General features: G+C 36.1%; 3 protein-coding genes across 5 annotated transcripts; all 3 read left to right on the top strand.

The window, feature by feature from the left end:
* LOC103830548 (probable eukaryotic translation initiation factor 5-2) lies at positions 1–2,191 on the top strand. Of its 2 annotated transcripts, none has more exons than XM_009106354.3 (2): positions 1–292; positions 601–2,191. In XM_009106354.3, exon 2 carries the CDS (start codon positions 791–793, stop codon positions 2,042–2,044), a length of 1,254 nt encoding a protein of 417 aa, XP_009104602.1. In that variant the 5' UTR covers positions 1–292; positions 601–790; the 3' UTR covers positions 2,045–2,191. The 2 variants fall into 2 exon arrangements, with proteins under 2 accessions (XP_009104602.1, XP_009104601.1); XM_009106353.3 differs by having other exon boundaries at positions 3–292; positions 591–2,191.
* A 663-nt stretch (positions 2,192–2,854) lies between these two features.
* Positions 2,855–5,224, top strand: ARF17-1 (auxin response factor 17). Of its 2 annotated transcripts, none has more exons than XM_033274230.1 (3): positions 2,855–4,026; positions 4,109–4,789; positions 4,923–5,224. In XM_033274230.1, the coding sequence occupies exons 1-2, from the start codon at positions 3,025–3,027 to the stop codon at positions 4,745–4,747; spliced, it is 1,641 nt and encodes a 546-aa protein (XP_033130121.1). In that variant the 5' UTR covers positions 2,855–3,024; the 3' UTR covers positions 4,748–4,789; positions 4,923–5,224. The 2 variants fall into 2 exon arrangements, with proteins under 2 accessions (XP_033130121.1, XP_009104599.1); XM_009106351.3 differs by having other exon boundaries at positions 2,866–4,026; positions 4,109–4,786; positions 4,923–5,213.
* A 9,420-nt stretch (positions 5,225–14,644) lies between these two features.
* LOC103830546 lies at positions 14,645–15,159 on the top strand. Its single transcript, XM_009106350.2, has one exon. It carries the CDS (start codon positions 14,731–14,733, stop codon positions 14,974–14,976), a length of 246 nt encoding a protein of 81 aa, XP_009104598.1. The 5' UTR covers positions 14,645–14,730; the 3' UTR covers positions 14,977–15,159.
* The last annotated feature ends 871 nt before the right edge of the window (positions 15,160–16,030 follow it).

The following is a 16,030-nucleotide window of genomic DNA, read 5'->3' as shown; positions in this document are numbered from 1 at the left end:
ACAAGGCACGTTGCAAGATAAATTAGATTTTTCTTTCAGTTATTAATAAACTGAAATTAATTAAAATAATTACTTGTGATAGAAAAAGGAAACATAAGAATTGGGACTTCCCTTGGAGAAAAAAAAAAATAAAAAAATTGGGACTTCTTCCATATTCATAAAGTTTAACCCTAATTTCTCCATCGTATATAAACAAACGCCTCTCTCTCCACCAAATCTTCATCATCCGTCTTATTGACTTTTAGCTTTGATTCTTCATCTTCGATTCTCTCGTCGTCTTCTAAGAACATAGGTATGTCTCCAGATCCTTGCGCGTGTTAGGGATTTATTTCGAGTTTTGTTGTTGTCGTTGATGTTATTATCGTTTCAATCCTCTTATGTGATCTGTTCTTAGATGGTATTCGCCTTTAATCAATTATATATATATATATATATGGTCTTCTCTCTTGAGCCAATGATTGATTGTAGATTGTATACTCTCGGATAGTATTAAGTAATCCCCGAAGGAAGATATTTGATTCGTGACATTGTTTTGATCTTTTGTGTGAGATTTGTTGCAACTTGTCTGATTCCTTTGTTTGTTTATACAGGAGGTAACAGTTTCGATCCCCTGCAAGTGGAAGCTTTCTTTTATGTCTGACAAGATTTCACCGTTTTGCTATCAATCTGGTTGCGTGGAAACTACTCTCCTGCATCCGGAGCTACGTACTACTACAAGCTCTTTCATCACTCTAGGCTCACGCATCTTCAAACCCGAGACTCCCCCTCCTCTCTTTGACTAAACTAAAAGATGGCGCTGCAGAACATTGGTGCGTCCAACCGCAACGATGCCTTTTACAGGTACAAGATGCCCAAGATGGTTACCAAGATTGAAGGCAAAGGCAACGGCATCAAGACCAACATTGTCAACAACGTCGAGATTGCAAAGGCTCTGGGGAGGCCTGCTTCTTACACGACCAAGTACTTTGGTTGTGAGCTTGGAGCGCAGTCCAAGTTTGACGAGAAGACTGGGACTTCGCTTGTGAATGGAGCTCACAGCACGTCTAAGCTTGCTGGGCTTCTTGAGGTTTTTATCAAGAGGTATGTCCAGTGCTATGGATGTGGGAACCCTGAGACTGAGATTGTTATTACCAAGGCGCAGATGGTGAATCTCAAGTGTGCTGCTTGTGGGTTTATCTCTGAGGTTGACATGAGGGATAAGCTGACGACGTTTATTCTCAAGAACCCACCGGAGGCGAAGAAGGGGGGGAAGGATAAGAAGGCTATGAGGAGAGCTGAGAAGGAGAGGCTTAAGGAAGGTGAAGCAGCTGATGAGGCGCAGAAGAAGCTTAAGAAGAAAGCGCATTCTAACGGGAACGAGGGTTCTTCTAAGGCGTCCAGGAATCATACTTCTGATGAGGATATCAGCCCAAAGCATGATGATGAGAGTGCAGATGAGGTGGATGATGATGATGAAGACGATGGTATCCAGTGGCAGACAGATACTTCTAGAGAAGCAGCTGAGAAGAGAATGAAGGAACAGCTGAGTGCTGCAACTGCCGAAATGGTGATGGTCTCTTTAAAAGAAGAGGAGGAGAAGAAGTCGCCCAAGAAGCTCGTGCAGGTGATGAAAGAGTGTCTGAAGAAAGGCTCAACCATAAGCGAGCTCAAAGCTTTCATCTCCTCTTTGCCTGATCCTCCTCAGGATGTCATGGACGCACTCCTCAACGCTCTCTTTGATGGTGTAAGCAAAGGATTTACTGAAGAAGTGACTAAGAAGAAGAAGTACTTAGCAGCTGCAACGCAAGAGGATGGTTCACAGATGCATCTGCTCAACTCAATCGGATCTTTCTTTGGAAAGAAAGGAAACGAGGAGGTGGGTAAGGAGGTGGCTCTGGTTCTCAAAGAACTGTACGATGAAGACATTGTTGAGGAAGAGTTTGTGTTGGAATGGTACCAAAAGGGTCTGAACGGAGCTGACAAAACCTCGCCTGTTTGGAAGAATGTTAAGCCTTTTGTGGTGTGGCTACAGAGCGCTGAGTCGGAGACCGAAGGGGAGGATTGAGAGATTGTTTTGCTCTTTTGGCTTTTTTTTTTCTTTAATGGGATTATCGTCAGTGTTTTAAACCATTTTTTTTTGAAAATACTATCTGTCCTTTGACTTATTGGTATAATTGTCGTTTGTTACATTATAACACTACCTTGTTTGATAGTGGGCCGAAAGCAGAAACAGGTCAGTTTGGACGGAAGGTAAAATAGATGACAGTCTGCTTAATCGCAACCGCTTAAATAAACAAGATAAATTTGGAGATGATTCACTTAGATTTATTTTGATTTTGTAGATAAATTTGGAGTATATTTTTAAGAACAGAAAATATCGTGCAAAGATATGCTAAATAAACAAGTAATATTGAAAATAATGTAATGTTTTGTAATATGAGAAAATCGACATGGTGGCTTTTTATACATCATCTCCTCAAAACATGAAAATAGACAAAATGATGTGAGAAATGGACAAAATAGTGTTTGATTTTCTTCCCAAATCAGACTTCACTATTTCAAAAGAAAGGTAAATCAAAATGCTTAATCAATATTTTCATCCGATGAATTAAAAATCTACAGAAAATATTCCTTTTTTCTCTCTTCTCGGTAACACATACTTCTATCTAATTTCTGTAAAACAAATTAATTAGCTCTTAATCATAGACTAATAGACATATATTTATTACGCATCATTAAGTGAAACCTAAAAATGAGGGGAAAATTATAATAAATGGAACCAAAAAGCGAGAAATAAAAAAGAGAGTGAGATGCACGCGCGATCGGACGGTGCAAAAGAGCAGGTAACTGTGTAAAGTTTGTTGTCGTGTGGCCGAAACTGTAAATTCGAATAAAAATCCCGTAACCGCGTAACACTAAAATAAAATCTGTAAATCTCTCTATCTCTCCCTCCCCCTCCGCTTTTGATTCCGTTTCTCTCTCTCTCTCTAACACCTAACAGTTCCCACCTAACTTCCTCTGCAGTGAACAAACAAACAACCGCCTATGTCGCCGCCGCCGTCGGCAACCGCCGACTTCCTCCGCGAAGTCGACCCTCAGATCTGGCGAGCTTGCGCAGGCGCCTCCGTTCAAATCCCCTCTCTCTACTCTAGGGTTTACTACTTCCCTCAGGGCCATGTCGAGCACTCTTGCCCCTCCTCGCTCATCTCTTCCTTCTCAACCGCCGCTCCGGTTCCCTGCGTCGTCTCCGCCGTCGAGCTACTCGCCGATCCGATCACCGACGAGGTCTTCGCTCACCTTGCGCTGCAGCCGATATCTCCCGAGCACTTCTCTCCCTCCAATTTCTCCGGATTCGGGAGCGACGACGACGATGATAACAACAGCAACAGCAACAAAAACAAGGTGGTTACCTTCGCGAAGATATTAACGCCGTCTGATGCTAACAACGGAGGAGGATTCTCCGTCCCGCGTTACTGCGCGGACTCCGTCTTCCCTCCGCTCGATTTCCACGCGGATCCTCCGGTTCAGAAGCTCTTCATCACCGATATCCACGGCGTCGTCTGGGACTTCCGCCATATCTACCGCGGCACGCCGCGGAGGCACTTGTTAACCACCGGGTGGAGCAAGTTCGTCAACGGGAAGAAGCTTATCGCCGGAGACTCCGTCGTTTTCATGAGGAAGTCTGTTGATGAGATGTTTATAGGCGTGAGGCGAGCGCCGATCTCAAACCACGGGGATGAGTACTACGGAGGAGGTAAGAAGGGGTTTAGGAGGATTGGGATGGGGAAGTTGACGGCGGAGGCTGTCTCTGAGGCGGTCAACAAGGCGGTGCAGGGCTATCCCTTCGAGGTGGTGTATTATCCCACGGCGGGATGGTCGGACTTCGTGGTGAGGGCTGAGGATGTTGAGGTGTCCATGGCTGGATACTGGAGTCCTGGTACTAGAGTGAAGATGGCTATGGAGACTGAGGACTCTTCGCGGGTTACGTGGTTTCAGGGCGTTGTCTCATCAACGTTTCAAGAAACTGGTTTATGGAAGCAGCTTCAGGTATACATTGTTTTGCCTTGTCAATTGAACTATATAGCTAGATTCTCATTTTGATTAAGTTGATTGTTTTGAGTTTGAGCAGATCACATGGGATGAACCTGAGATTCTGCAAAACTTGAAGAGGGTGAATCCTTGGCAAGTGGAGGTCGTTGCAAACTCAAGTCATCTTCTTGCTATTTACCCTCCAGCAAAGAGGTTGAAGCCTTCCAGTAGCGCGAGTGGGTTCTTGAGTGGAGAAGGAGAAATGCTCTATTCCGGAAGAGGACAACAAGCTGTGGATCCAAGTCCCTATTTGTTCTCGTATACTACATTTCCTGCTGGCATGCAGGGAGCCAGGCATTATGAATTTGGGTCTTTTAACTCAATCGGATTCATCGGAGAGAACACTCCCCAGCTATGCACTAATAACTTCTTTAGCCCACTTCCTGGGCTGAGAAAAGTCTCGACTGAGATGGTGAACTATGGCAGCCCGCTATCAGATGACTTGTCGCCTAATAGCAATACCACTAATGTATCCTCTGGGAATGAACTGGTTGGGAACCGAGGCCACGCTGTAAGAGTTAGCTCGATTCAGCTGTTTGGCCAGATCATTAACGTGCAGGAGCTTACTGAGAGCGGTCTTGCTGAGGGCTTGTATGAAGAGGATGGAAGCAAAGAGTCCAGTGACAATGAAGTTGTGAATGAGACACAGTTGTCCTTGACATATGCTCAAGGCATGTGAAAGATTCAGCGGTGCCTCAAGATTCCAACAGCCACCGAGGTAGTTCTTATTTATTACAATTCTTGTCCTCTTCTGTACTTGGTACAGCATATTCTGTCTCCGAATATTACACATGTGATGCATTTCAGTGTACACTCCTTGCTTGGACTTGATAAGGCCTTTTTTGTGTTCACAGGTTAAGCGAATGAAGGACTTTTGGATCTTGCTGGAATATCTGTCAAGTCCCCAAGTAGTAGTAATCGTACTATATATAAGTATCTTGTCTTTCTGCATTGACTTTGACTTGGTTTGACTGTTTTATTTGACCAACTTCTGAGACATATTGTGGTGAACATCTCGCTCTCCATCACCTAATCGTTTAGTACTAGTATTATTATATTATTGGGGGTGAAGTTTATGTAAGCAATACGGCTACTGGGTCCTTATATGGGACAAAGCTTTGGTAGACTTTAGTATCAAAAGACAACCATCCTATCACCTTATCCGTTATTTTATTAAAGTACCAAGATTTGACTAAGGCTTATATAGTATAAGAGTTTTGGTATTATATGCAGTTATATAATAAGTATGGGAAGTAGAAAGGAGTCGAAACCTTGTCATGTTTTAAGAGTGTGCATAGGTTGATGTTGGTGCAAGGGATTATCCTGAACTTTCCATTGGCCATGCATAGGGGTGTCAAAATGGGTCATGACCCATAGGTTGACCCAATCCAAGTTGACCCATTAACCCAAATGAATTGTTTATTTTTGATCTAATGGGTTAATGGGTTAAAAGGTTAATGGATTAACAAGTTAATGGGTTAACAAGTTAATGGGTTAACAAGTTAATGGGTTTATTGGGTTGGGTCAACTCTGACCCATTTTGTTTTCAATTAAAAAAAAACATGAGTAAACCCAATTCTAAGGTTTGATAAAATTGGAAAATCATGAGTTTCTCTAAAGTCTAATCATTTATTCGGTGGTAAAATGCATTTCCCGCCAAAACTGCAAAATACGTTTTTCCGCCAAAACGTGTTTTTTCGCCAAAACTACAAAACAAGTTTTTCCGCAAAAACTGCAAAACTCGTTTTCCCACAAAAACGCAATTTCCCGCCAAAACTGAAAACCAATTTTCCCGCAAAAACACGTTTTTTCACCAAAACCGCAAAAACGTGTTTTCCCGCCAAAACCGTAAAAACATATTTTTCCGCCAAAACTGCAGAAACACATTTTCCCGCCAAAACCACAGAAACGCATTTTCCCGCCAAAACCGCAAAAACACATTTTCCCGCCAAAACCGCAAAAACGTATTTTCACGCCAAAACCGCAAAAACATATTTTCCCGCCAAAACCGCAAAAACGCATTTTCCCGCCAAAACCGCTAAAACACATTTTCCCGCCAAAACCGCAAAAACGTATTTTCCCGCCAAAACCGCAAAAACGTATTTTCCCGCCAAAACCGCAAAAACGCATTTTCCCGCCAAAAGCGAAAAACCAATTTTCCCGCAAACACGCGTTTTCCCACCAAAACCGCAAAAAAACGTATTTTCCCGCCAAAACCGCAAAAACGCATTTTCCCGCCAAAACCGCAAAAATGCATTTTCCCCCAAACCCGCAAAAAACGTGTTTTCCCGCCAAAACCGCAAAAACGTATTTTCCCGCCAAAACCGCAAAAACGTAATTTCCCGCCAAAACTGTAAAAATCAGTTTTCCCGCAAAACCGTGTTTCCCACCAAAACCGCAAAAACTCGTTTTTCCGCAAAAACGCGTTTTTCGCCAAAACCGCAAAAGCACGTTTTTCCGTCAGAACAATTTAACACGTTTTCACACCAAAACTGGGAGAACTCACTTTCCCGCAAAAATGCTATTATCCGCCTAAACCACAAAAAACATTTTATCATTTTGATCAATTTGGTCTTAACTTAAAAATAATTCATTATAAAGATATTGGGTTGATGGGTCAACCATTAACCCATCTAACCTATTTAATTTAATGAGTTATGGGTCAACCCAACCTATTTAATAAATGGGTTGAGTTGACCCATGACCCATTAACAGTAAACCCATTTGGGTTTTGGGTTGGGTTGAACCATTTGACCCATTTTGACACTCCTAGCCATGCACGTTAGTGTTAACTGAGCATCACTCACCGTTGTCTATCAAAGTCAGATATGATTTGTGTATGTAAAAGACTCGAATTCTAGAATCAGTGTCACACAAAGCTGTATACCTCGCAAGAAATAGTCATGACTCTGCTCGACTTTGGTTGCTTCACCTAAGCTACATTAGTAAATGGTTTAAACATGGTCCATATCGCTGCTCCATGTATATCCCAACGAAGCAATCCACTGTGCAGCCATGGAGATGTAAGAATACGCCAACTCTCATGATTCTAAGCTAGGTCATTCTAGTAAAGAGCTCCCATGTGTTCGAAGCTGCAAAATCACATCAAAATACAGAGCTTCATAATCAGTCGTTTAAGCAACAAGAAACAAATCGTTTCCTTCGATTCGCTAAAACCTATAGATCTAAGAAGAAGCACTTCTATATGTAACTTCGGTTCGATTGCTTAATCAAACAGAGCGTAGCAACAATATCTACACAAAACTAAACACAATAGAAGGATGATCTCACTCCTAAGGATCCACCGCAATCAACTAGAGGATGATTCCATAGATGGATACCACTAGTATAAGCGGAGCATAAGATTCTCAGAAAGATGCTGGAAGGAGAATCGGCCGACTAATTTGGCGGCTCAGTTACCATTTGAGATCCTGGAGCGGTCATTGACTCCCATAATCGCGCCACGTGTCACGCTTGGTTTGCCGAGAGCTGTGATGGAAGAGGGGGAACTTCTCCGAGCTTAGATCACTGGCGACGGGAGATATTTCTCCATCGGAGAAGATAAGTTAGGGTTCGGAGAGATCGAATGGAACTTTATTACTTGACAGAGAAGGTGGCGCGAACATTGATTTTTGAGAATAAACCGAAATAGTAACCCTTTTTTAAAGATCCGGTTTGGAATTGGTTAATAGAATTTTACATTTCTCTTAACCGGTTTAGCTCTCAAATTGTACTTGGAAGTTCATCGCAAACACAATGCTCCAAGCTTCTCTCTATTACAGAAGTCAGTTTCCTCTTATGTCATAGACTCATAATAATGTTTTATCTCTTCCAATAATAAAATAGGAAAATATGGGTTCTTACTAAAATAACAACAAAGATTCATGGACATTTTTAAACATTCACAGGGATGTATCCTGTGTATATGTACTGTACCAAGTCATCTTATTCATTCTCAAAGAAATTACATATATATATGTTGGTGCAAGGAAGGATAAGGATTCGATATATACAATGCAATCAAATAGTAATGGCGTATCAATCTGTTCCTTAACATTTACATAGTAACCATTGATCCAACTCTTCTATCACCAACATTCATCAAAAATCTCCAAATGAGACAGGCTTCAATGTTTTCTTGAAGCATTTATCTCAGAGATTGCTCTGACTAAAGAAAAGTTTAAAAGCCAAGGTGCTTCTCCTACGCATATGCTTCAATGAGTAGATTCATTATCGAAGGTTGTAGATGTAGGGTGAGTGTTTTTGTTCTTCTTTCTCAGCTTGTTTAGAAAAGGACATATCATATTAAGATGGAGAAGAGAGTGTGTCCACTTTCAGTTAATGGGTGATGAAAAATGATGGCATGGCATTATATGACATGACAATATGGCATAGAATGAGTTGACACAGTTAATGGGTGAGAGAAAAAATGATGGCATCTCATGATTATATGCCATAACATGAGTTGAGACAAAGATATTGGGGATTGGTTATACCCTTTTGCTCTTGTCCCTTTGTACTTGATTCTCTTTTTCAGCTTAGTTAAACTTCAATCAGAACCAGTTCAGTAAACGATTCAGGTAATTGGTATAATCAAGAATTATACCTCGAAATTGAGTTTTTAAGAATACCTCAATGTATATGGATAGAGTTATGGTTATGTAAAAATGGTTGGGTCAAATTAGTTCAAGATCTGCAGAGTGGAGAATCATTGGTTCCGATTGGTGACATTTCAACAATCAATGGTCAGGGTTACGCAACGTGACAACCAGTGGTATCGCGTGCGTTATCATCAGATGTAACTTAGGGCCTGACTGGTTCAAACGCAGCGGCTGCGGTTGCGAGAGTTTGTGGATGCGGGCGGTTGCGGTTTCTAGCGGTTTTAAGAGATTTGTACGACTGGTACTGCGGTTAAAAATTGGTGCGTTTGCGGATGACTTATGACTGGTTAACTACCAAATGCGGTAACAGTCAAATAATAAATTAACAATATTTACATTTAATATAATTATAAAAATATCAAAAATCACAAAATTATAATAAATATAAAATTTATATTTAGAAAGTTATAATTTTAATTTTTGAAAATTTATTGAAATTTTTTTTATTATAAAATTTTATAATATTAATTAAAATAAAATAGATATATTTTAATATTTTCATAATTTCAATTTTAAATTTTTTATTAAATATTTTTTTCTTTGTATATATATTGTTTTAAAAAAAAAAAATTTTTACCCTCCCGCAACCGCAAACGCTAGCTGGAGCCAGCTTTTGAATTTATGAGATTCGGAGCGGTTTGAAGCGGTTTAGAGCGATTTGAGTGATTGTTGCAAACCGCTGACAACCGCTACCGACCGCAAAAGCTGCGTTTGCGGGTGGTAGCGGAAAAACCAATCGCCACCCTAATGGACCTAACTGGAGCAAGCCCACTCTAAGATTAATCACTCTGCTTCTGTGGTACTTTCATCTTTACGACTAGAATTAAGTTAAAGGTATCCATTCGAACAGAAAAAAAAAAACCTAAATATATTAATCAATTAGATAACCACCCAATCAATGTGGAAATTAACTTTCCAAATTTTATAATACAAATTGTGTAGCTTAATTCTATCTGGGCCATGTTGATACTAAAGTTGTTCTGCAGAATTATATCAAAATAAAAAAAAAGTTGATCCGAAAAGAAAAGTGCCTAATAAGAAAACATATCTTATTTATCGTTAAACTTTGTGCCGGGGATTATTCTTTTAGTTTATCTAATTAGCTAGTCATCTTACGTAAATGATGACATAACCAAAATATATTAGGCCATTTATGATTTCTTAAATAGAGTATATCACACAATAATAATTAATTAATTTAAAAAGCTGGGGATTTCTGTCAAAATTAAAACTAAAATATTTTGATGAACTCTTTAATTAATTATTAATGTATCTTATGTTTATATTCTTAAAGATTTTATTTGAGAAACTTATAGTGTGGATGTTATTGTATGACACATGATTAGCACTATATTCGACTGAGCACATTGTATACATAAATTAGACAAGCACTAGGATTAAAAGTGATTCCATATCAGATATTTATAAACTTTATAATAATTAATCTCAAAATTAGGTCAAGTCATATCTTATTTCGTTTTGTCGCAAATGCTTCCTACGTTGCGTTAAATCAGTTTATCCAATCTATACATAAAGTAACTTGGATTCCAAATATATGTGTATACCAGAGCCTGCTATCAATCTGATATTCTGATTGCGATGAGTTTAAAGAAAATGAGTTGCTTCGTTTCACAGGGCAGGCAGCCCATGCATGGAGTGTATAAGGAATTTGAACGACTATACGACTTGACTTTAAACGATTATCGAAGATTGAATGAATGTTGTCATATGCATTAAAAAATGCAATAGATCTTGGCGCAGCCAAGCAGCCTCGTCATTTTATTCTTCACAAACACTATGTAGACGAATATTCACCTTTTAATTTATCTTTGCAGATAGATTTTAAAAATATATATTGGTTAGTGGACTATGTATTAAACTAAACTAAGTTCAAATTTGAAATAGTTTAAAGCGCATAAAATTTATTAAACCGTTCATTGATCATTTGATCTTAATCTAGCTGTTTGTTACGGATTATAGATATTTTGCATGTTCTTATATTAGGAAAAACGATCTTACATGTAAATTTCTTTTTCAGCGTGAAAAGGATTTTATGGATTTGCCCTTTCTCAAAAAAAAAGAGAGAGAAGCTTAATTCAATAAGGTCACTTCATGTCGACCCACGTGGTGAATATGTTATTTTCGGAAACATGAGTATCGGATCTTTGAGAAAGATTTACTCCTTCCATTTTATAAAAAGTATTACTTACACATTTCATTCATATTAAAAAAACAATGAAATGTATTAATGTATGATTGTTTAAATGAAAATAATTTAATTAAACATCTATTGGTTATTTAAAAAAAATAAAAAAGTGATTTAATATGAACTGTTTATTGAAAATGTAGAATAATAAAAAAAACATTTTTCTAAATAAAATAAAAAGACAGATTGATATTTTTATGAAACAGAAAAAATATAATTTATCTAATAAAAATAATAATGAATCAGTAATATATCTAACATTATCTGATATTACCGGGCACTTAAAAAATAGAAGGTGCGAGAGTAAAAAGATGATCTGATATTATCCAAAAGGACCAAAACCAGTAAAAACCTCACTTCAAACAAACCGGACCCATACAAATAAAAAATAAAAGAAAAAACAAACGTAAAAAATGCTTGTAGAATGATTATAGTTCTCATGATTATTGAGAGTGATTGGTTGATCTTAGCTTTATTTTTTTTTCTAAATCATTAAACTTTACCGGTCATGTTTTAGTTTTAGTTTTTCAAAAATAGAACTTATATCAAATTTTTATTAATTTTTACCAATCATGCTTTCAATTTATTTTTAAAACTACAACAAAAAAATATACCAAACATTTTTTATGTATTTTACTTAAAAAACCTAAATCTTTCAATATAGGTTATAGAAACTGTAAAATAAAAAAATTATCTCTAATATCAAATAAATAAGATAATCATAATAAAAACATCTATAAACATTTTAGTTTAATTTTGGGTGCTTTTTAAATTATTGAAATATTTTAAATAATATAAATATTATTTACATATCATATTTTAAATAACAGTAATTTTGATAATTTAAAAAAAATATTAATATAAATTATTTTAAGTGATAAAATTAACAATTATTTTATATATACATATCTATAGTCTGCTACAATAAATTTAACTACAGCAAAAGTTTCTATAAAAATAATATACAATAACAACTTTACAGCTACAATCAATTTACCTACAACTAAACTTTTACAGCTAAAATTCTACAGCCACAGTCAAACCAATCATCACCATTATAACATGTTGGGGAGAGAATTTTACATTTGAAATATGTAAAAGATTTGAATAATATATAAAGGTTTAGGTCATTTCACTTATCACCAATTAATTTAAATCATAAATCCAGAAAACTTGACATGGTGTCAGAACTGTCCATGCTTTCATCATTAATCTGACTTGGAAAATGGTCTGATCATCCTATTAATTCATTAATTGATGGTCTAAAGAAATCTCAATTCTTTCGAAATTGGTAAAAAAATTAAAGCATTATTTTGGAAGAAGTACGATGGATTCTGCGAGATTAATAGTTATATCCACCATTGTGTCGATAGAAGATGTTTGAGAGAAAATCTGACATTAGATATATGTTTCAAATTTGAGTAATATATAAAAAATTTAAACCATTCTATTTACTGTCAGTTAGTTTTAAGTTGGAAGCTTAGAAAATTTGACATAACATGACTCTGAAGTCCACTACCATCAATGGCAAAAATAAATGCAAATGTAAAATGGGTATAACTTTGGCATAATCTATATACTTAATAGTTAATATTTTATGTTCTTAGCTTGTTATTTGTTACCCTTGTTAATATGGACACGTTTATGGATAGAGACAATTTGGTGAATATATATTGATCGATTCCATTGTCATTCGGAACCTAAAGTGGCGGCCGAGTCAGATTCCGCTCAGGCTTCCCGAAGATATCGTGGATTGTTTATGTTATAACTCGAGTCTCTAGGTTTTGTTTATTAATTGTCTTCATATTTTGAAACAACCATCATCCTTTCACTACGAACAATTATTTTTTTAGTTAGCGTTATGAATCCGATTTGCCTACAGAAATAAATATGTATTTCAAATTTATTTTTATGTAAATCCATTATCAAGTAAATTGTTGAATCAATCCAAACGCAAAATAAACATTTGTCGATTATGTTTATATAAATGATTTTTGCGATCAACTGTTTGTACTTAAAAGAAATTATGGATGCACTTTCAAATTTTAGAACGAGTTAGTGTATGAGTTGCTCAAAAAAAAAAAGAGTTAGTGTATGCGTATTGCGTAGTCACTAAAAATCATATATATTTGATAAGTTTACGATTAAAATAATTTGTTTTGCCGACAAAACATAGTATTTCATTACAGCCAGATATCCATATACAAAAAAATATGGATTAAGTTAATAATTAAGTCCTTTAACCAAAAAGTTATTATTAATTAGCTAGCTAGTGATGTCTACTATGTCCTGGCCAAATATATAGCGAGGTCCAAGTCATTAACTATATTGCCAATACAGACTAATTTTGCCATCAAAAACCATGTTTACCTTGACCGTACAAGTTCTAAAAATTCAAAGTTTTGACATATAAATCATAGATTCAGAACAATCATCAATAATACATATACATTTCTTTTACAAAATATTAGTATATTATCTGGAAAGTGTAGAGTTGTATACTCAAACCGGGGTTTGGGTAAAACTAATACAGTTTCCAGCTACATATGTAATTTGATTGATTTTAAATAGTACTATTTTCTTCTTTGAACATATAACGAGGACTTCCTCTATACATCACAACCTGCCTGATTACAATCTTTTTAACTAGTTAGTAGTTACGACTCTCATAGGCACACGCTAGATTCCTATAAACTTCAATGAAAAAAACATACATAACGCAGAGGCGGTCCTGAGAAGAAGCTAAAGAAGATTAGGCTTCCGGCCTTTATTTTGCTTTAGTAAATTATTGGCCACAAATTATGGAGATCCTTAAGTAGACTAGTGGTTATTGGTTTATGATGCCATAGGACAGAGGTGGATGTGATAGGATCAATTCTAAGCCTTAACAATTTTCCTAATACATATTTTTATTATATTCAATTTATTAAATGTGAATTATTTGATGTCTCTGAGTATTTATAGGCCTTATTTTTTAATTGCTTCTGGTTTGAAAATATTTAGAATCAATACGGTCTTAAAATTTAAGAGGCTATAGATATTTTAAAATAGACTATATCAAATTATTTTTTATAGATAGAAATTTTAAGATAATTTTTTAAAGATGGTGAATTGTGTAATTACAAATAAAAATTATTACAAACAATTTTAAAGCTGATAAGTATAATTGGTTTATAAGAGTTAATATCTAACTTCGCTATTTTAACACCACTTTGAGCTATTTTTTTATGAGATTCATAGTTGACGACACTTTACATCACGATTTTATAAACTCGAAGTGAAACCAATAGACAATATGGAGTACCACATTAATTGGGCGGATGTAGGAATTTTTTTAATATGGGGGCAAATCATGTATAAATACAAACATAAAGCTAAGATATGAAGTTTAATAGAAAAAAATAGCTAAATTATAGGTTGAGTTATAAAGAATTTATAAATTTTGTGGGGGCAAGTGCCACCTCCTTAGCACAAGTAGATTCGCCTCTAACATCAATCTTAAGATTTGTTCATATGACTTTTAAAATATTTCGGACTCAAAACGAATGTTTTATCACGTTTTGTCCAAGATCGGTTCTATGGTAGATGTGTACGAGATATTGGTCTACGTATTCGTAGAGAAATACGTATAATACGTGGCAAACAAGGACAATTTATTCAGTAAAAATGGACCCCACCAGTTTTTATCTATAAATAACGCCCCGAACCTCTCCCCCTAAAATGCAACAACACTCATCTTTCCAATTAATTAAGGAAAAACGTAAGGCTCTTTTTATTTTCTAAATTTATAAAAAGATGTCGCTAGCTATCGCAGATGTTTACACGGTGAGGAAGTTTCATAGAGAGAGTATGAAGAAGCATTCCAAACCTGCGGTGGTTATCGGCGAGGGAGACGAAAAGATGGTCGGAGGAGAGCTCCAGGAGGTCATGAAACCGCCGGTGAAACAGAGTGGGTCTAGAAGATTCGGAAGGTGGTTTGTTGGAAAGTCAGGAGTGAAGAAAAGCTCTGCTAAAGTTTCTGACCCCACGGCGATTGAGTGATCAAGACGAACAAGAAAACGTTCTCTTAGCTTATTTTCTTTTTGTTTTATTTTCATGCGTCTTTTTTAAGTTTATTCTCTTTCATTTTACCGTGTGATTGTAATTTTATAAATAGTTGGTAAACGTTGTAAATTATGAATTTAAATATGAGCAAAAACATATATATGTAGAGTGTGGCTTTTGGAAAAACTGCACTGTATTTCCTTAATACAAAAGCTACGTGATGAGTTTTACACCAAACCAAACTAAACATGTGTTGCCAAACCATGTCATTTTCCTATTCTTTCAACAATATTGGGCACTAAAAACTATGTATATCAGAAAATATATGTAATGGATGTTAGAAATATATCAGTATTTTCATCAACGACACTTCTGCCTTTCCTTTCCTTTTCTTTTCTTTTAGTCCACAACTCATATACGAAGACTTTTTAAAGTTAAATTTAGAATAAACCACTCATATCTGATATCAGAAGATATCATATAAGATATTTGTATTACTGACTAATCACTAGAGTTAAAAAAGTTAATTAAAACACTTATCCAAATACAATTTCGGTGTTCCGCAGAATACATTTAAAAATAGACTATTTTGCAGATCTCATTTAGGACAAATCACACATGTAATAGTTTAAAAGACACGAATATATATAAAAAATGAGGCAGACACTTTTAAAAGGTAAAGTAGTGGGTAAGATAAGAGAAACAAAATGAAAATAAATAAAGACTTTTTTAGTGGATGTTCAAAAGCATGAATAGTGATAAAAAATAAACTGAAAGTATATGAGGGAGGTTGGGAGAAGGACTCTTAGCGGCTGTGATTGGTCACTCACAGTTATATGGCTCTCAAAATACAAACAGCTAAAACAATAAGTTCTAGATTGGTCACAGATTCACGGCATTTGCAGCTGTTTTTTAGTGGCTGTGACTGGTCACAGACTCACAGCATTAGCAGATGTTTTTAGTTGTTCAGGAATTTTCTTCCTCTTTTCTATTTGCAGCCTCTTATTAGATTTTTAAATGTATAATCTATCTGTTCCAGTGTCATTAAGGT

Source organism: Brassica rapa, chromosome A07 (genome assembly GCF_000309985.2).
Source record: "Brassica rapa cultivar Chiifu-401-42 chromosome A07, CAAS_Brap_v3.01, whole genome shotgun sequence".
NCBI classification, from domain to species: domain Eukaryota; kingdom Viridiplantae; phylum Streptophyta; class Magnoliopsida; order Brassicales; family Brassicaceae; genus Brassica; species Brassica rapa.
Note: the sequence above shows the minus strand (reverse complement) of the source record. Positions and strands in the feature narration are given on the sequence as shown.

Coding starts and splice junctions, on each gene's coding strand:
- LOC103830548 (XM_009106354.3), top strand. CDS start 791: ATGGCGCTGCAGAACATTGGTGCGTCCAACCGCAACGATGCCTTTTAC.
- ARF17-1 (XM_033274230.1), top strand. CDS start 3,025: ATGTCGCCGCCGCCGTCGGCAACCGCCGACTTCCTCCGCGAAGTCGAC. Junction 4,027..4,108: donor GTTTATGGAAGCAGCTTCAG/GTATACATTGTT, acceptor GAGTTTGAGCAG/ATCACATGGGATGAACCTGA.
- LOC103830546 (XM_009106350.2), top strand. CDS start 14,731: ATGTCGCTAGCTATCGCAGATGTTTACACGGTGAGGAAGTTTCATAGA.